This window comes from Populus trichocarpa, chromosome 1, assembly GCF_000002775.5.
Source record: "Populus trichocarpa isolate Nisqually-1 chromosome 1, P.trichocarpa_v4.1, whole genome shotgun sequence".
Lineage (NCBI taxonomy): Eukaryota > Viridiplantae > Streptophyta > Magnoliopsida > Malpighiales > Salicaceae > Populus > Populus trichocarpa.
This window is the reverse complement of record NC_037285.2, coordinates 20,846,653-20,865,185: the sequence shown is the minus strand read 5'-3', so window position 1 is coordinate 20,865,185 and position 18,533 is coordinate 20,846,653. Positions and strand designations below refer to the sequence as shown.

The 18,533-nt window shown below is 32.1% G+C and overlaps 1 protein-coding gene across 2 annotated transcripts; it reads left to right on the top strand.

Annotated features, from left to right (window-relative positions):
* The first annotated feature begins 8,602 nt into the window (after positions 1-8,602).
* LOC7473024 (outer envelope protein 64, mitochondrial) lies at positions 8,603-18,071 on the top strand. Of its 2 annotated transcripts, XR_002980288.2 has the most exons (14): positions 8,603-8,933; positions 9,024-9,176; positions 9,272-9,396; positions 9,889-10,014; positions 10,510-10,692; positions 10,856-11,000; positions 13,178-13,346; positions 13,884-14,018; positions 14,135-14,335; positions 15,841-15,968; positions 16,053-16,104; positions 16,703-16,767; positions 17,142-17,211; positions 17,502-17,574. XR_002980288.2 is itself a non-coding variant. In XM_002298167.4 (13 exons), exons 1-13 carry the CDS (start codon positions 8,704-8,706, stop codon positions 17,582-17,584), a joined length of 1,800 nt encoding a protein of 599 aa, XP_002298203.3. In that variant the 5' UTR covers positions 8,603-8,703; the 3' UTR covers positions 17,585-18,071. The 2 variants fall into 2 exon arrangements, 1 of the variants encoding a protein (XP_002298203.3); XM_002298167.4 differs by lacking the exon at positions 16,703-16,767 and having other exon boundaries at positions 17,502-18,071.
* The last annotated feature ends 462 nt before the right edge of the window (positions 18,072-18,533 follow it).

Here is an 18,533-nt window from a genome sequence, read left to right as displayed (position 1 = left end):
TAGATGAATCAAGCATACTGATAAGACCAACAACAATCTCATTATCCAAGATTGAAGGAAAATTTCCATTGCAGAATGGTTGTAATCGGTTAGCAACCACATTATCTGTATAAAAAATATAGAGCTGTGCAAACTTGGGACCCCTATTATCCATGGGAAAAAGAGAACCCATAAGATGGTGACAATATCCATTGACCTTAAAGACATAAGATCCAGGTTGAGCATTAACAGAATGATCAATTACAGCCCCCATGGACGTGAAAGCGAACATTGAGTTATAAGCACGAATTTCGCGTCGAAACTTTTTGGATGATGAACCATTGTTTGGGTTGAGGAGGTTGTCAAGGTAGTTAGGTGTTTCTTGTGGAGCAGGAAGCACTACTTTTCTGTTATTACAACAAAGTGTAAAGCATGGGTTTGTTTTGGTTGAACACACCAAACGTTCTTGGAACCAAAAAAGAGCGCCACAATGCCTACACTTGTATGTTTTATCCCCAAAATCAGTGTATTCAATTAAATAACCTGTAAAAAATAAAGTTAAGATACTCAATGGACCGATATAAAAAAGGCAATGCATAAATAAAAAAAAATGGTTGGAAAAAGTACATGATCAAATCACATATGCTTTTTTTTTCTGATAGGACGATTGACTTATAGTAGATTGATGATTAAAGGCTTGTTCAGAGAGTCCTTGAGATTCATGATTTGAAATTACATCATTACAGTGAAATGGAACAAAAGTGCCAGACTGTGGAGGATCGGATAGCTTTGTTGCATTAATTTCATTAGTTTGAGTTTGCACAATGTTGTTTGATAAGAAGGTGGTGGTTTGTATATCTATGTGTTGGTGCGAACAGACCAAAGTCCGAACTCCTTGAGTATATTGTGGAGCAGATGTTGTATTTGAAGAGCTTGGGTTACCGGATAGAAATATTCTATCAACGGGAGTTTTATAGTCATTGAAAGTAAATTATGAGTATTGAGAAGATGCCACATAATCATCCGGTTGAACATGTTCGTGAGGACTTGTCATCTCGTTGCTCTAAATAAACCATGCAAACAAACATCAAGGCAAATGAAAAAAAAACACTAAAAAACCATGATCAGGACAGGATCATGGTTAAGTGAAAGAAAACATAGGGATAGAGAAAATCTTAATGACATACACTTTCTAAAGAAACCATGTAAACATAGGGATAATAAGCAATCAAAGAAAAAACATCCAGAAATTAAGTATTGGGCAAAGATTAACTGGTTTGCAAGGAAAAGGAACGACATTGGATTGAAATCCTTAATATGTCATGAGACATGACGATGGGTAAGCTTAGCTAAAACACTACTCCTGGTTTTAACTAAGTAAGGAATAAAAAACATAACTCCATAAAATTAACATGTTCAAGAAAGGATGAAAATATAACAATAAAAGATCAAGCAACTATAAAAGAACATTACGTGTTGTTAAACATTGAAATACCATAACCATGATTAAGCATGCAAGGAAATGGAAATGCATAAAGCAAATAAGAGAGAGGCACGAAACAAACTTGAGAAAATGTTGACGATAAATAAAAGTGACCTCTTCAAAACACCTAAAAACAACGTAAAATTTTGATTAATATGTACAAGGATAAAAACAAATAGACGTGGGGCATAAGACTTGGAAAATTAGGCATGAAAGAACAAACAAAAATAAAAATAAAAGATGAGCCAACATATTCAGGTGAAAGAAAAAAAACAAAAGTTATGTTGTATGCAAGGACAAAATGGAAAAGTAAGAAAACCAAAACAAAATCGTATAAGCTGCAAAGAATAAGGGCAATAATTTTTGTAATTTTTTTTAATGAGAGTGTCTTGTGTTCTGTAATCTTTAAAAAAAATTAAAAAAATAGGGCAAGAATTTTTTTATATATATAAAACCCAATTATAATTCGTAGTTTGACATATGTAAACACTGCTAAAAAACAGGGAATTATGACCTCCCTTCTTTATATGGTCTTCAGGCATGTCAAATCTGTTGTAAGCTCATGTTCTTAAACGAAGAATAATTAATTTAAAAAACAAAAGAAGAAATTCTTAAAGCTTACCAAAAGCATAAGATTTTGTATGTACAAACACAGTTGCCCGTGATGGTGGTTTTTTGTAAAACTAATTACCACCCACAGAGATGATGATGCGATGTAATCCATAATGTTACTCAATGAGAAAAGGAGACTCTTTTCCAGAAAAGCATTTAACTAGAAAAAATTGTGATATGTCTTGGTATCTCTAAAGACTTTTTGAAGAACATGACAACGATGAAAATAGGAACAAAGGATGCACCACTAAACTGCAAAATCAGACACAAAGACACTTGATGTTCAATGATTACCTAAAAAAATGAAGAAAGAGAATGAGAAAAGGAGACTCTTTCCCAGAAGAGCATTTAACTGGAAAAAATTATGATATGTCTTGATATCTCTTAAGACTTTTTAAAGAACATGACAACGATGAAAATAGGAACAAAGGATGCACCATTAAACTGCAGAATCAGACACAAAAACACTTGATGTTCAATGAAATAAAAATGCTTCTTTGTCAGGTGGCAAATTCATGTAAACATCGAAAATGATAGGGCATAGCCCTATGCACTATAATTTGAGATGCAAACAACAAGATGAGTATAGTTATTTCTCACAACACAGTTTTAAAAAGCAACAAACAGAAAAATATTCTAACCTTGAAGTCTAAGTCCTCACCTGAAAGATGATCTGATAAAGGAAATAAAGAACTGTAGAGGAAAGCATAACAAATTATGGCTACTATGCACTGATAAAAACAAAAGCACATCCCACCTGAACCCTCAACAAACACTATTTGATGGTAAAAGCTAACCCAACCCAAAGAACAAAAGTTGCACAAAAACACACCTTGAAATATCATAAGAGAGCTGGGAGCCGAAAGAACTGAATTGCTAAAAAACACTTCAGAAGAGCACCACCCCATGCAATAAAGCTATTACAGACAAAAACAAAAAGAGCCCGCCAACTATACTAATCAAAATAGAAGTGCCAACTAAAACAGAACAGGAAATAATGAAAAGATAAGGGCAAGTATATGTGCATAATGATGTCAGCGTCACATTCATTTAATGCACTTCTAAGACCTGAAGTCGTGTAAGTCTATTGTCTCTTGACATGCTCCTTTAATTATTTTCAAGCTGATGACATGTTAGATAATTCACTAACCCCCTCAATCCTTTAATTATTTTCAAGCTGATGACATGTTAGATAATTCACTAACCCCCTCAACTTTATAAAAGGAAAAGAAGATCCAATTGCAGAGAAAGAAAAAACGATAGTGTAATTTTTTAAAGCATTTAATATACCGATATCATAATCTCGTTTTAAGTCAAATACTTTCAACTTGAAAAGAAAAGCGACAATGTAATTTTTCAAAGCATTTAATACACCGATATAATGATTTGACTTTAAGTCAAATACTTTCGAACCTGAAAAGAAAAGTGAGACAATTTGGTACAGTACAGTTATGATATATGTTTTATAGGGAAACTACAATGCTTTTCTAACATTTTTTAGAGTTCTTTTAATATGCTCAGACTATTTTTTAATGAAAACCAATCCAATGATCAACAAAAGCTCAATAATGAAACCTAACAAAACTTTTGGCAAAGCATACGCAAGTTTGTCTAGAATTTTTTCAACACAAACCTTATAAAGCTTTTTTTAATGGTTTATAAATTCCATGAACAATTAAAATTAGAAAACTAAAAACAAATTAACAAAAAATATTAAATTAAAAATAAAAATAAATTAACTAATTAGAAAACTCAAAATAAATTATAGTTTTGTTTTCAAAAATCTGAAATCAAATGAACCATAATACCAATATGGAATGATTTAACTAGTACTTGAAAAAAAAATCAATTAAATTGAGAAAATTAAAAAGAAATTAATAGTAAAAACCAAATTGAAAAAAAAAAGAATTAACTGATTAGAAAAATCCAAAATAGATTGTAGTTCGGTTCAATCTTGCTTTCAAAAATTGAACTGTACCAATCTACTAGCTATTGAAAAAATAAACGTAAATATAAAATATTCTAGAAACTCTAAATTAGTAATAACAAATCTAGGGAGATATCTAGGTGTATGGTTAAAGTTGATTTTTAAAGTTTTTTTTAATTAAAAATATATTAAAATAATATTTTTTTAATTTTAAAAATTATTTTTTATATTAATATATCAAAATAATTTAAAAATATTAAAAATATATTAATTTTTAAAAAAATATAAAAGAAAAACTTTTAAAAATACTTTTAAAATATAAAATCAAGCATGAGCTTGCCGACACTCCCCTGCTCTCTCTGTGCAAGCAGTCACATGATTTTTAGACGTAAAATCTGTTAATGGAAGAATAATATTGCCGCAACCCAGGCGGCTCCATGCTTTCACTTCAGTACTCAGTACCTTCCAGCATCACGTGGAGCTTACGTCTTCTTCACGTTTTATCTCCATCATCCAATGATCAAACCATTATGATCCTTCCACGTGTGAGCACTGTTCACAAGGTCAAGCCCATCTTCCATGATTTATCCACCTTTTCTTCAACCTCACCGTTTTGCTTTATTAATTATGAAGACTACACACGATGGTCCCTCAACTTTCTTCTATTAGTCGTTTTGACCCTTTATTCCATTTTACGTTTTATCTGGGTAATTGGCTATAAAATGATGACATTGTCTGATGGATTGTATTTCTAATTGATGTATTTGAAACAAACGTTTGGCATTTGGATTTTTTTTTAATTAACGTGGGTGTTCAGAACAACTTGCACACATCTCGATTACTTCTACGGGCCCTGAAATTAACGATCATATAAGTTTCTAATGGCTCTGAGGCATTTGGATTCATTGTTAATTTGATTTGGTGGTTTGTACATAACAATTTATGTGGTTTATTTTCAACACTGTAATTCTATTTGATTTTATGTTTAAAAGCGCTTTTAAAAAAATATTTTTTTTCTTTAAATTAATATTATTTTGGTGTTTTGAGATCATTTTGATGGCTGATGTTAAAAAAAAAATAAAACTAAAAAATATTATTTTAATTTATTTTTAAATAAAAAATATTTTAAAAAATAATCGTAACTACACTCACAATATCTTATAAATCGATAATTGCTTATTTATGCTTGTTCATGTATGGAGTGACAAACGTTAATAGCTTATTGTAATTGTCCTGTGGCATGTGGGTTCTGCACTCCTGCTTCAGTTTAATATCTTTATGGCAAAATACAGCTCAACTAAGTAGCTTTAGTATCCATTAATAATATCAATAACATTTTATTTGTTTTTATATTTTAAAAATATTATAAAATAATATTTTTTTTATTTTTTTCTTTACTTCAAATTATTTCTTTTTGGATTTCCGTGGCAGATGACATGACTTGTGTTCCATTTATGTCTTGTTTTTTAAGCTAGCTGAGTTCTAAGATGACAAGGATACCAACATTTCACTTGATATACATAAGAAATCATCATTGCTCCCTATGATTAACCTTAGTGGAACGAGAAGACTGCAATTCAAATCTCTAACTCTCATTAATGATATATTTGAATATATTTTTCAGCTAGTGGATGTGTTGTGTTATTACCTGCGTTGTTCATTGATGCTCAATTAGCTATGAAGAGCAGCTTGCAGTCCTACATAACTTGCCATAAAAACTCAACAAGTTTCGTTGTTTTCTCTCTTCGAAGAATTTGAAAAACTAAACCGAAAAAATCCATTAAAGTCCTGTTTGGGAATACGGTACAAATCATATTTCAAAAAAATTTAATTTTTTTATATATTTTGGATCGTTTTAATATGTTAATCTCAAAAATAATTTTTAAAAAATAAAAAAAAATATCTTTTTGATACATTTCAACATGAAAAATACTTTGAAAAACAACCGTAACTATACTTTCAAACAGACACTAACTAATTGGTTTGAATTATTTTTCAATTAGGCTCGGTTATATATATATATATATATATATATATTTTAGTTTACCAAAAAAAAAAAAATCTCACCCCTTATGTATTCATTTGAAAATCCTTTTAGGATTCGGAACAGATTAACAAAAAAAAAATTAAAAAATAAAAAATCTAGAAACACGTACGATGGAATGGAATTGAAACTTTGTTAAAGTCAACAACAATTCTTATACGTCTCGAATATATCATAAATCTGAGAGCAACACATGATGAAATAATTATATAAAAATAAAAACTAAAAAAAATAACCCGAAGTCCCACAACTAATTTAATACGTAGATGATACGAAGAAAACAAACAAATCAAGATAATATTTTAAATGTTTTGAGTCTGCCTAGGTTAAGCTAAATAAAATATAGTTGGATCTCACGGTCAGGTCTAATCTAAAAAAATATTTAAATTATTTTTAAAGAATTTTAAATAATTTTTTTATAATTTTTTCTATTTTTGATTAAAAAAATATTAAATCACCTTAAAGTATTCTAAACAGAAATGCTAATTAATTGTTTTTCGATAAAAAAATATTGAACTACCCTTAATGTATCATAAATAATTTTCTTTATAAAGTTTTTCTATTTTTTATAATAAAATATTTAAACTATCATTGAAGTATTTTAAACAGAAATGATAATTAATTTTTTATATATATATACATATTTTTATAAGAAAAAAAACATTTAAATTACCCTTGAAGTGTCATAAATAAATATTTTTTTGAAATATTTTATATTTCTTATAAAAAATATATATATGTAAACTCCCCTTAAAATATCCTAAACATAAATACTAATTATTATTTTTTTTGATAAAAAAAAAATTTGAACTACCCTTGAAATATCATAACTAATTTTCTTTATAAAGTTTTTATATTCTTATTAAAAAAATATTTAAACTACCCTTTAAGTATCCTAAACATAAATGCTAATTAATTTTTTTATATATATTTTTTATTTTTTATAAAAAACATTCAAATTACCTTTGAAGTATTCTAAATAAATTTGTTTTGATTTTTTATAAAAAAATATTTAAACTCCTCTTGAAGCATCCTAGACAGAAATACTAATTTTTTTATTTTTAATAAAAAAATATTTGAACTACCCTTGAAGTATTCTAAATAAAAATACTAATTAATTTTTTTTTATATTTTTTATTTTTTATAAAAAAACATTTAAATTACTCTTGAAATATTATTCTAAACAGAAATGATAATTAATTTTTTTATAATTTTTTATAACAAAAATATTTAAATTACTGTATCATAAATAATTTTTTTATAAATAATTTTTATTTGTTATATAAAAAAAATTAAATCACCTTTCAAATATTTCAAACAAAAATCTCTATAAGACTTGGGTAAAATGGTATGCCCTGACCCAACACAGGGCTTACAATGTTCAGATGTTTACGGAGGCGTTGTTTATATATATATATATATTTTAAAAGTTGTTAAAATCACGATGAATAAATAAGAAGAAAAGAGATGAAATCAAAACAGGCCTGCTCAAATCAAATCTAATTTCCCTACATAATAGCTTACCAGCTATTGCCGCCGTTGGTGGTGGTGGAGCCGCTGCTGATGTTGATGGTAGTGGAAGAATCGCTACCCTGATAAAGTGCTTTGTTAGAGATGGACAGAGAATATGAAGAAGATTGCATGAAAGGGAGGGTAAAATAGATTGAGAATATTATATACATGGTATAATTGTAATTAAATAAAAAGTAAGAGGTTATTTTATCTTAAAAATCATTAGGATAGAAATAGTCGGAGAAACATGTTTTTCACTTTTCTTCCGATAAGTAGAAATATTTGGAAAACATTTTTCCCAACCTCAAGCTTTGTGGTAGAAAAATGAAAAAAATCCTTTTCCTTTCTCCAATTTGTAAAAAACGGAATTTAAACACAGTTTTTTTTTTCATGTTAATTTTTCTATTTCTCTTAAATGGAGTAATACTCCATTATACGCATTTTTTTAGTTCTTCCTTTAACTTTCATAATTTAATTTAATTTAATTATAGCGCCACTTTTTTTTTTTTTCCTTTCTCCTGGTCAATTAGCCTTCCACGATGGTTAGGCTAATGTGTGATGGCCTGACTGGGAACCGGGAAAAAGAACATTCGAGCGGTAATGCTCAGGGCCCGCCTAACCTCAAATTAAACCTTAACTTGTGGCGCACGATAGCATCTACCTTACAAAATACAAAGACATCGAAGAGCTAGAAGAAAAAAACAATTGTTTTTATTTTTTCTTTATTTTTATAGCTCGAACAAGAAAGCTATATTAAAAAGATAAAATAACATTTGTAAATTGAAGAATTATTTTTACATATTAATTAAAAAAGTTAAAAATTTGTTTAATATATTTTTATGTAAAATAAGATTTTAATTGATGTTATATTAGTTAGTTAATATTAATAAATAGTTATATTAATATCAAATATATTAAAATATAATTAACTTTTCTAAATAATGTTTATATATATATATATATATATATAAAATACTATATTTATACTATTTAAAAAATTATATTACCAATTTCACTCTTCTTACTAGCTTCCCGAATAAAAAATATTCCCCTCCCTCCTCCTCTAAAACCCTTCAAAAACCCCTCTTCTTTTTTTTTTTTTTTTATAAAAAAAACAGCTAATCATTTTCTTGCATCCGATCAAGCATGAATACAGTAAAAGCAAACATAAAGAACCCAAAGGTGTGGGTATTGGTGATCGGAGTGACAGTGGCAGTTGGGATGGTGGCGGCGGCTGAGACGCGGAGACGGAAAGCCAAATTTAAAGAGGACTTTGGAGCCTTCGTTCAAAGATTCCAGATTCTTCCATTCCCTCAGCCTCCTCCTCCGGCTGCCAAGCAAACCCTCGCTGGGCTCACTTTTGCCATCAACGACATGTAGTCTGTCTGTCTTCTTTAATTTATTATTAACTAATTATTTAGTTAGTTCTGCCTTTTTTTAAAAAATAATTAAATGATTTGTGGCAGATTTGAGTTGGAGGATTATGTGACGGGTTTTGGGAATCCAGACTGGGCAAGAACGCATGAGGCTGCTGAGAAGACAGCAGTGACAGTGACTGCTCTGTTAAAGAATGGGGCTGTCTGTGTTGGCAAGACTGTTATGGGCGAATTAGGATTCGGGTAATGAAATATCAGTGTTTTGTTTTGTTTCCTTTCATACACACACAAATACGTATTTATGATTTGTTGAGTTAACGTCTTTCTTGTTACATTAGGGTGAGTGGCGAAAATATACATTATGGAACTCCTATCAATCCGGAAATGCCCGCCCATGTCCCCGGAGGTTCTTCTAGTGGTTCAGCTGTGGCCGTTGCCGCTGGGCTCGTTGATTTTGCTCTAGGTAATAAAAGTTCCTTTGTTTAGATGGCATATGCTCAATCAATACTATCCAATGTAGATTGACGGTCGTATATCAGTTGGGAGTCATGACTAATTGTTCTCCGAGAGAACTTGTGTTCAAATGACTTGCGTTTCAGTCTTTTCTTTGCACCTACTTGCTTCTGGAAATAGTTTGAACATTTCAGCTGTGGTATCAAAATCGTTATTTGGAAATCTCATTGGCAGCTTCAAGTACTAGTTATATGTGTTTTTTTTTTTTCTGGCAGAATGGAGGGAATATTAGAAAAAAGGCATATTGATCTTAATGATATTAACTCATGCATTCGTTTTACCTCCATAACATATTTGAGGTGGGCTATCTGACATTTTCATTTCTCTTGGCTTGTAGAAAAGCTTTTCTAGCCTGCATGTTAATTCATGTAGATATAGAATTCAACACGATTTTGCTTGTTAATTGTGCGCTTGATTATCTAAGGCCCTTCTTATCTTTCAGGTACTGATACAATTGGGTGCATTAGAATTCCAGCAGCATTTTGCGGTCTCCTCAGCTACAGACCATCCCATGGGGCTGTATCTACGATTGGAATTTTGCCAAATTCTCAAAGTTTAGACACTGTTGGTATGGGCATATTTATGTAGTGCTATTGCAGAATACATAGATATAAATGAGCAAAACCACATCTTAGACTATTTTTAATTTGTTTATCTTTGATGGGCTTGAGCAAAAATTGGGAGCACTTAGCTGCATATTTCTCTTGCTGTTTTAGATCACAGCCCTCAATGTGTACTTTCCTTTTTAGTAGTCTGAAGTACTGTTCTTGAACATCTGAATCGTTATTTTTTTACAAGTTCGTTCACATTACGAGAAGTGGATGAGAGTTATCTTTAGTTATACATGATGCTGCATCAGTGCGAATGCATGTGCTCCCAATCAGCTCTGTTTGTAAGAAATGTGACCATTTTGAATTACCATTGCATTTTGAGTTGGTACCAGCATGCTAATTTACTATTTATTCAAGATTTTTCTGGACTTAATTATTTTCTCCTTGTTTCAGTTATGTTGTTGCCTTTACTGGTTTTCTGTTTCTTTACTTGGTAACATGGGACATTTCAGGATGGCTGGCACGTGATCCCTCTATATTACTTCGTGTTGGGCATACTTTACTTAAACTAAATACTGTGGAACCCAGAAGGGCGAGACGTCTTATTTTTGCTGATGATCTTTTTCAGCTTTCTAAGGTTCCCAAACAGAAGGCTGAAGTTGTTATTAACAAAGCAATTGAAAATCTATCTGGATGTAAGTTGCAAGGCTATGATGTATTTCTTGTTACGTTCCTGTTTCAGATTTTATTTTCTTATCGTCCCATTATCAACATTATAGTTCATCATCATATAACTCTGTTTGACTTACTTTAATTGTGCTCATGTTGGTGTTTCTAATTGTTTTGTTCAATGCACAGACCAGCCTCAACAGCATATTAATTTTGGCCAACATATTTCTTTGAATGTACCGAGTCTAAAAGGGTTCCTTGATCAATCAACAAACATGCAAAATGGAATCTCTAATTTGAAAGCTCTCTCTTCTGCAATGGTTTCATTACAAAGGTACTTGAGATTTTTTTGCTTTGCTTTTATTGTTCTTTCTATTAGGGTATGTGTGCACTGAATAAGTTAGGAATTTTTAGAACTGATAATTTGAGTTTCAGATTGTATCGAATAAAAAAATTGTATTTATTAATAGCAGATATGAATTTATGATCATGTTCTCATTTAAGGTTCTATTGTCATGTCTCCTTTAGCATGTGGGGCATTGTTTGAAATCCAGCCAACACACTGAGGTAATTTCTGCCTGTGATGGCAAGGTTCAATAGTGTTGGGGATGCAAGTTGGTGACTTTTAGAAATCTTCAACCATCATGGCATTTATTTGCCCCAAAGATATCGTGGATGTATAAAAGTAATTGTTAGTGATAAAGCAGTAAATTCTAGAATAATATTGCTGCTGATATTAGGAATAGAATGAGTTTGCTTAAATGACTTTTGCTTTCTTCCAAAAAATGGGTTTCACATTTTACTGAGCCAGCAAATATAAATCCATGATTGTTATGGCTTTTGAATTGGCAATAATAAATTATCTTCTGGCTTATGATTTACTGGTCCGGTATTCCATCCATGTAATTGTGCATGCCATTGGTTGTAGAAATGCATTTCCCTTTTGTTTTCTTTTTGTGGAGTAGCAGATCACACATGTCATTGGTTGTAGAAAAGCATTTCCTTTCCTTTCTTATCTTTTTGGTCAAGTGGTAAAGAAGCATATGGATGATAACTATGACTACGAACCACGCTCTGTAATAACATTCAATTCTAATTATCAAGAAGCTAATCAAGATGTATGGCTCATGGAATAGCATGATCAATTTGATAAAATGCATTGTTTGAGGTTTCTTTTTGAAATTCTTTCCTGTTTTGGTAAACTTTCCTTGATTTTTTGATCTGCAAACGTTGTTATGGAAAAGAGAACTCAGCAAAAGGCAGTCAAGATTTGTGTCTGACATGTCTTAAAGCAAAATTTTAAGCACTTAGGTTGCTTGGGTCTTTATTCTGCTAAATCTAATGAAATGTGGAAACCCAACACTGTTTATTGTTTTTGAAAAAAACCATGTTAGATATCCTATGTAGCTTCATATGTCCCAAAGCAATTTCTCCCTCTAAAAATCATTCAAGGGGCTTATGATTTTTGCTATATGTAACTTACCAAAAAAAAAGGTGTAGAGACTCTAATTGACATCCCATTTGTCATCTCTAACAAATGCATCCATCCTTTTCTTGGCCCAGTGAACCAAGGAAGCATGATTGAAACCTTTTTGGTTTTCTAGATCTGAGGGTCATGTAGTACATAAGATATCATTCACATTATATGGAGATAGCCTAAGCTCCCCATAGCTTGGAGAAGCGTAAGCCTTTCAGTCTAATGAGACAGATGTTGACCATTCATGTTATTGACAATGAGATGGATGATATTGCTGCTTACCATCTTGTTGCTCTCATATATAAGCTTGTGATTTTTAAGCATGCTTCTGAGCCTGGTTAAGGTTTCATAAATAAGCTTTTGATTTTCAGAATCTAGACCTCTTAAATGACATGTTATCCAAATGGTTTGGAGCTACCATTGTCAGTAGGGCATTTAAACATTTGAAAAGGTTGAAGTATAGCATTTATTGGTATGAACGTTCTACACAAAGCTGAGTTCCCAAAAATTATAGTGATTGTTTTCAGATTAGAGCTCCCAAATGTTACCAGAGGCAAGCTTCACAGTGTTCTTGCAATTTTCTCTTTGAAATATCTCATTACCCACTTATTTCTGAGAGTTATTCAAGGTTTATATTTACCAGTTGGCAACACTTCATTTTCCAAAACAACCAATAAATGTTTCTTATACAGTAATGCTAAACATTAAGTAAAAACAAGAAGTCAAAAACCTCTAGAATACACGAGCCCGTGGATTGATGGGACCCAAAATTGGGTCTCACATCAATATCATGATCCAATGGCTCATAATCTTCTTGAAGTTTTTTCTTAATGTTTAGCATTTTTTGTTTCTAATATTCTCCTAAATGTTATGTGCTTAAGTTGTATTTTTCTTGTTCTGTTCAAGTGACATTTGACAAAATCCTCCCTGGATTGCTGTTCTTGAATTTTGAAGGTTCTGTGCTTCTATTGCACTTGACCTGGAACCCCATTTCCATTTTTACTGATATTTCTGTGCATAATATTGCCTTTCAGACATGAATTCAAAACAAATCATGAAGATTGGGTTAAATCAGTGGAACCCAAGTTAGCACTTGATGTCTCTGATAATCTTCTCACAGCCATTAACACTACACATGAGAACATAAAAGCACTTTATGATATCAGGAAAGAGTTGCGAGCTTGCATGCAAATTCTCTTAAAGGTACCCTACCTTGTTGCTAGATTTTTCTCTCTCAGAATATCAGCTAGATGGTTTTTAATGCTAGCTGTCACGCTTGTTTGCTTTCTGATATGTTGAAGTGTCTGGGTAACCTTCAGGTTCCTGATTTAGGACAACTTAGGTTTTCTTGCTCACAAAAGATTCATGGCAAGCTAGGGTTTGTTGTATGTGGAATTAGGATTGAATAGGAGTTGTTTTAGAAGAAAAAACAGGGTTAGAAACCTGTAATCAATGTCGATTTCTCTTTTATTTTCCAAAGAATTGGGCTTAAACCAAATTTTGTCAACTTTTACCACCTGCCTGACTACCCACCTGTTGTTTTTTACATGCCTGTGCTGCTTGCTAACTTAACCTTATCTTTTTGTGTGTTTTGGTTGACATGTTGGTTTATACAAAATTTATTCAGTGACAAACTCAAATTGGTTGGAAAAATGATCCAAAACCAGCCTGACCTCTTCATTGAGTTTAGGTGCCAGGATGATGGAATGTTTCATAGTCTCATACCCTTTTTGTTGCCAGGATGATGGAATATTGGTTATTCCAACAGTTGCTGATCCACCGTTGAAACTTAATTCAAAGAAACGGGATACTGTTGAGTCTCACAATAGAGCACTGATACTTTCAAGCATTGCAAGCATGTCTGGATGTTGTCAGGTGACTTGGTGATTTAAAGTTTCAGCTTTCATCTGTTTGTTTTTTTAGTTTCTATGATCTTATTTAACTTTGTTATGGACTTAACATTTGTCTTTACTTCTGCATCTTGCTGTCAGGTTACCATTCCATTGGGAAAGAATGATGGCTGTCCTATCTCTGTTTCATTTATCACATTTCATGGAGGGGACAAGTTTCTTCTTGATACAGTGTTGGATATGTACTCATCTCTTAAAGAGCAAATCAACTTTCTTTCCAATCCAGCACCATTGAAAGACGCCAATGAAAATTTTGATGCTTCAGAACTCTTGAAAGAAAAGGTAGGTTCACCAACAATTTATTGTGATTTTGAATATTAGTTCATCTTATAAAAATATCCTTGCATTTAGTTCCTCTTTCCCCCATTCACTCCCTGTGCCTTTTCTGGTGAGTTAATTTACTTGATATTGTGTGCTTACTCCTGATATTTAACTAATTGTTTTGTAACTTAACAGAAACTTAACACTCCATGCATATAATGGTGGTTTGAAACCTTTACAAGGTCCATAAATGAAACTTATATTGAAAATGTGGCATTCGTTGCAACTGATCTAAGATAAAGGTTCCAGTTTGTTGCTTTTCCTTTTCTTGATTAGTTAACCCACCCTTGTATAGTTATTAGTTAAGTGTGCTAGAGCAAGATAATAGCTGGAGAGTGCTTTCGGTGCCACATGAACAATAAGTTTTTATAGAATTACTTGCAATTGAAACAGTATTGGTATGATAATTAAGTGTGCTAGAGCAAAAATATAGCTGGAGAGTGCTTTCGGTGCCACACGAACAATAAGTTTTTATAGAATTACTTGCAATTGAAACAGAATTGGTATGATAATGGGCCATTAGCTTCTTCAGCTCTCTTGCTGTTTTTGCCACACCACTGCATTAATGTGTAAAACTGGTCTTCATGGCAAGCAACAATCTGTAAAATTGAGGCTTTGCATTGACATTATATGAGTAACCTTACTCTGATACTACTTGATGTAGCACAGCCTACATGTTATAAACAAGCAGAGAGGATTCTCTATAGGAGAGAAGTTAAATTAGAAGAGAAGAAATCCATATAGAAGAGGGATGGAGGAATAGAAGACGCTGAAAGTAACCCTGTAGGAGAGTGCTGAGAGAAGACAGTAATAGTAGTTTCAAAAGTGGTTCTCAATTTCAATATCAAAGTCTGGTAAAACATAAAAGAGGTGCAGTCAATTAGGGACCAAAATCCTAGTAGAAACCTTTGTAAACAAGGAAAGTGAATAACACTAAGTCCTTACAAAGCAAACTGGACTAAAACTATGAAGTAAAATAAAATGGTAAAATGTGGATTGTTACAAGTAATGACATACCTCGTGGGTGTTTAAGACAACAATTATAGGTTTTCAAATTAATTGACTATGAATTCACTCTCTTTTTCTAAGATCTTTGTCTTTCTGGCTTCAGAACTTCATTGGAAATATCGGTGATCAACTTGAGCTTTTGATGTGTGATTCCACATGGAAGTCTTTCACCATAGTTTTCATGAAAAAGTTTCTCTTTTCCTCACAGTTTACTCATTTTACCTGTCTCCTTGGACATATATGTTATACTTGACCTGTCATAATTTTACAAGGGAGTTACATAAACAATCTTGTCATTGGTGTGTTTGTATATGCTTGTGAGAAGGGCCCTCTGTGAATCTACAGTTCATTATGATCCTGTTTGCCAACATTTACTGTAAAATGCTAAAGAATACCCAAGAAAAGATGTTTTGATATGTTTTTTGCTTCTTAACCAATGACATAAAAATTTATGGCAGGGCAATGCTGCATATAAGGGGAAGCAGTGGAATAAGGCTGTTAATTACTACAGTGAAGCTATTAAATTGAATGGGAAAAATGCAACTTACTATTCCAACCGGGCAGCAGCTTACTTACAATTGGGATGGTATGATAGTGTGCTTGATCTATGTTTCACTCTTATTTTGTTATACTGAGAGCTTTCTTTACCTTTTGATTTCAATGCATGCAGCTTTCAGAAAGCTGAAGAAGACTGCAATATGGCAATATCACTGGATAAAAAGGTGACAAGACAAATTTTTGCAATGATCTTTATATTTGATTGAATTCTTGTAGCCATTTATCATAGCAGGACAAACCAGATCCTATGGTGCTCCTTGTGTATCTTAGGCTAAATCTTAAATTTTGTTTGTTTTGTTGGCTAAGAGTCCAAGGCAATCATTGAAGAATCTCACTGCAATGGGAAGATATGGAAATATATGGTCCACTCTTTTTTGCTTTCCCTTACTATATCAGTAGGCCGTCTGCACTTAAGATAGATGAATACACGCATCTAACTTATGTCTCTGGATTGGGAAGCAACCATATACGGAAACGAGTCTGGTTCCATTCTTTGCCTATTTATTTCTTGATGTGTCATTTAGCATTAGCTGAAAATGGGCAATGGGTCTGTAAAATCAGTTATTTGAGAGTATATAACAGCTGTGTTGCTTGCAGCTTTCTCCTCGGGCTTTTGCTAAATGCACAATCCTCAACATTTATAAACATCCCTACATCTCACCTAAGATTAGTGCACTTTCCAACCAGTAGCAGAATTTCACTTCAGCAAACCTTTGCCTTTAGATTTCCCTGTTTATTTACATTCTCCTTCAATATGTCTAGGTAAATTAGAGAAATGGGGGACTAGAAGAATAAAAGAAAATGGCACATATTTGATAATGCATCAGGTCAGTAATAAATTTATATTGGCCATTGTGATAATGGTCTATTGTTCCATAGACATCAATTAATTGAACAGTGCCTTTTTTTATCCACAACTAGCATATATGGATTTTGGAAATCATGAATGAATGCAAATGCTTGCTCTAATATTTCTTGCAATTTTCCATGCAGTTAAGCTTTCTGAACACTTAAACTTTGATTTATGGTTGTATGCCCTATTGAAAGTTGAAACTCAAAACATGAAGATGTTTCAATGTCGACATATAGGTTTCGTTTTGTTGGAATAGGATACTGCAAAATGCCTTTCCACGCAGAGGATCATATTGTGCTCTTGAATGGAAGTATTAAGATGTTCAACAATTTTTTTTTTTTTTTGCAGAATGTGAAGGCATATCTGAGGCGTGGAACAGCTAGAGAATCACTCCTCTTCTATAAAGACGCAGCTCAAGGTGAGTTCTGAACGCCTGATTTTTTTATTGTTTAAGTGAGTATAGTATGTGAAATGAGCAGAATGTTCTCCATATTTAAGATTGTTTTTCGAACTTGACATGTATACTACGGATTTCTATGATGCGGGGGTTTAATTTTTTGAGAATTGATCATATGTAGATATGCATATAGATTGAGTCGTTTGAGAACATTCACGCATGCATTCTAGAATTAATATTTGGAACATGTTGATTTTCGTGTTTTATTCCACACTACTCTTACAAGAAGCATCGTCTCTCTTAATTCACAGATTTCAAGCATGCTCTTGTCCTTGAACCGCAAAATAAGGTAGCCAGACATGCTGAAAAGAGACTCAGAAAACTTATGAGTTGACATTTTGCTAATCACTCCCCAGCTTTACAAAATGGCATAGTACTGAAGGGGGATCAAAGGTCTATTATTCACTTTTCCAATGTCAACCTTTATGGGCAAAAGAAATGGAAAGAGAGAAGCAACTCTGGTTTTTACTCCCACCTCTTGCAAGCTTTTTAATTGAAAATAAAAGAAAATTTTGTCCAGTTCTGTTCAACGAAATTTTGCTTTCCTTTCAAGGTTCTCTTTTATTGCCCCCTTAGACGTGATGAGAAACGGTTTGTGCTGCTATAATACTCCCTTTATCCATTTTATTTTAGCTTTCTTTTGTTTTTCCTTATAGAGGATCTTCAAGACTTTGACGTTAGATTACAGGTTTTCTCATTTGGATGCTGAAATGTTTACATTGCCTCCAGTTCAAAATTTCTACAACAGCTGTTGAGAGTGAAGTTTGAAGTTGGTGGGGATGATTGATGTTTGATGAATTATCTGATTCTTAAAGGTTCAATATGGGATTTTTCTTAAGAATAGCTTCAATCCAGGTTTTCGAAATTTAAAGGTAAGGATCCAAATTTAATACCAGAAGAAGAAAGAATGAAAACTTGTGTTACAACGAGTAACTTTCCGTTGAACAGGAAGAGAAGAGCAAGGGTTGTCGAAAAAAAAAAAAAAAAAAAAACCCATCAAACAGGAAGTCCATTGGCAGATTGAGAAGGGCGAAAGAGGAAAATGAAAATATTTTCTGTTTTTGTTTATGTTAATTGTTAATAATCTGGGTTAGAGGAATGGATATTTGTGACCTAGTATGTTTGTACATTATTTTCGGTGCATATTGTAAATAATGAGGATATATTGATTAAAAAAAAAGTGAGGGTTTAGGAAGGTTAGATTACTACTAGCTTTCCGACTATCCGTTAGATAATTTTATTTTTCAGTAAAAAAAATTAATATGCAAGTTTTTCAAACATGT

Coding starts and splice junctions, on each gene's coding strand:
- LOC7473024 (XM_002298167.4), top strand. CDS start 8,704: ATGAATACAGTAAAAGCAAACATAAAGAACCCAAAGGTGTGGGTATTG. Junction 14,019..14,134: donor GCATGTCTGGATGTTGTCAG/GTGACTTGGTGA, acceptor TCTTGCTGTCAG/GTTACCATTCCATTGGGAAA. Junction 16,105..17,141: donor CAATATCACTGGATAAAAAG/GTGACAAGACAA, acceptor TTTTTTTTGCAG/AATGTGAAGGCATATCTGAG.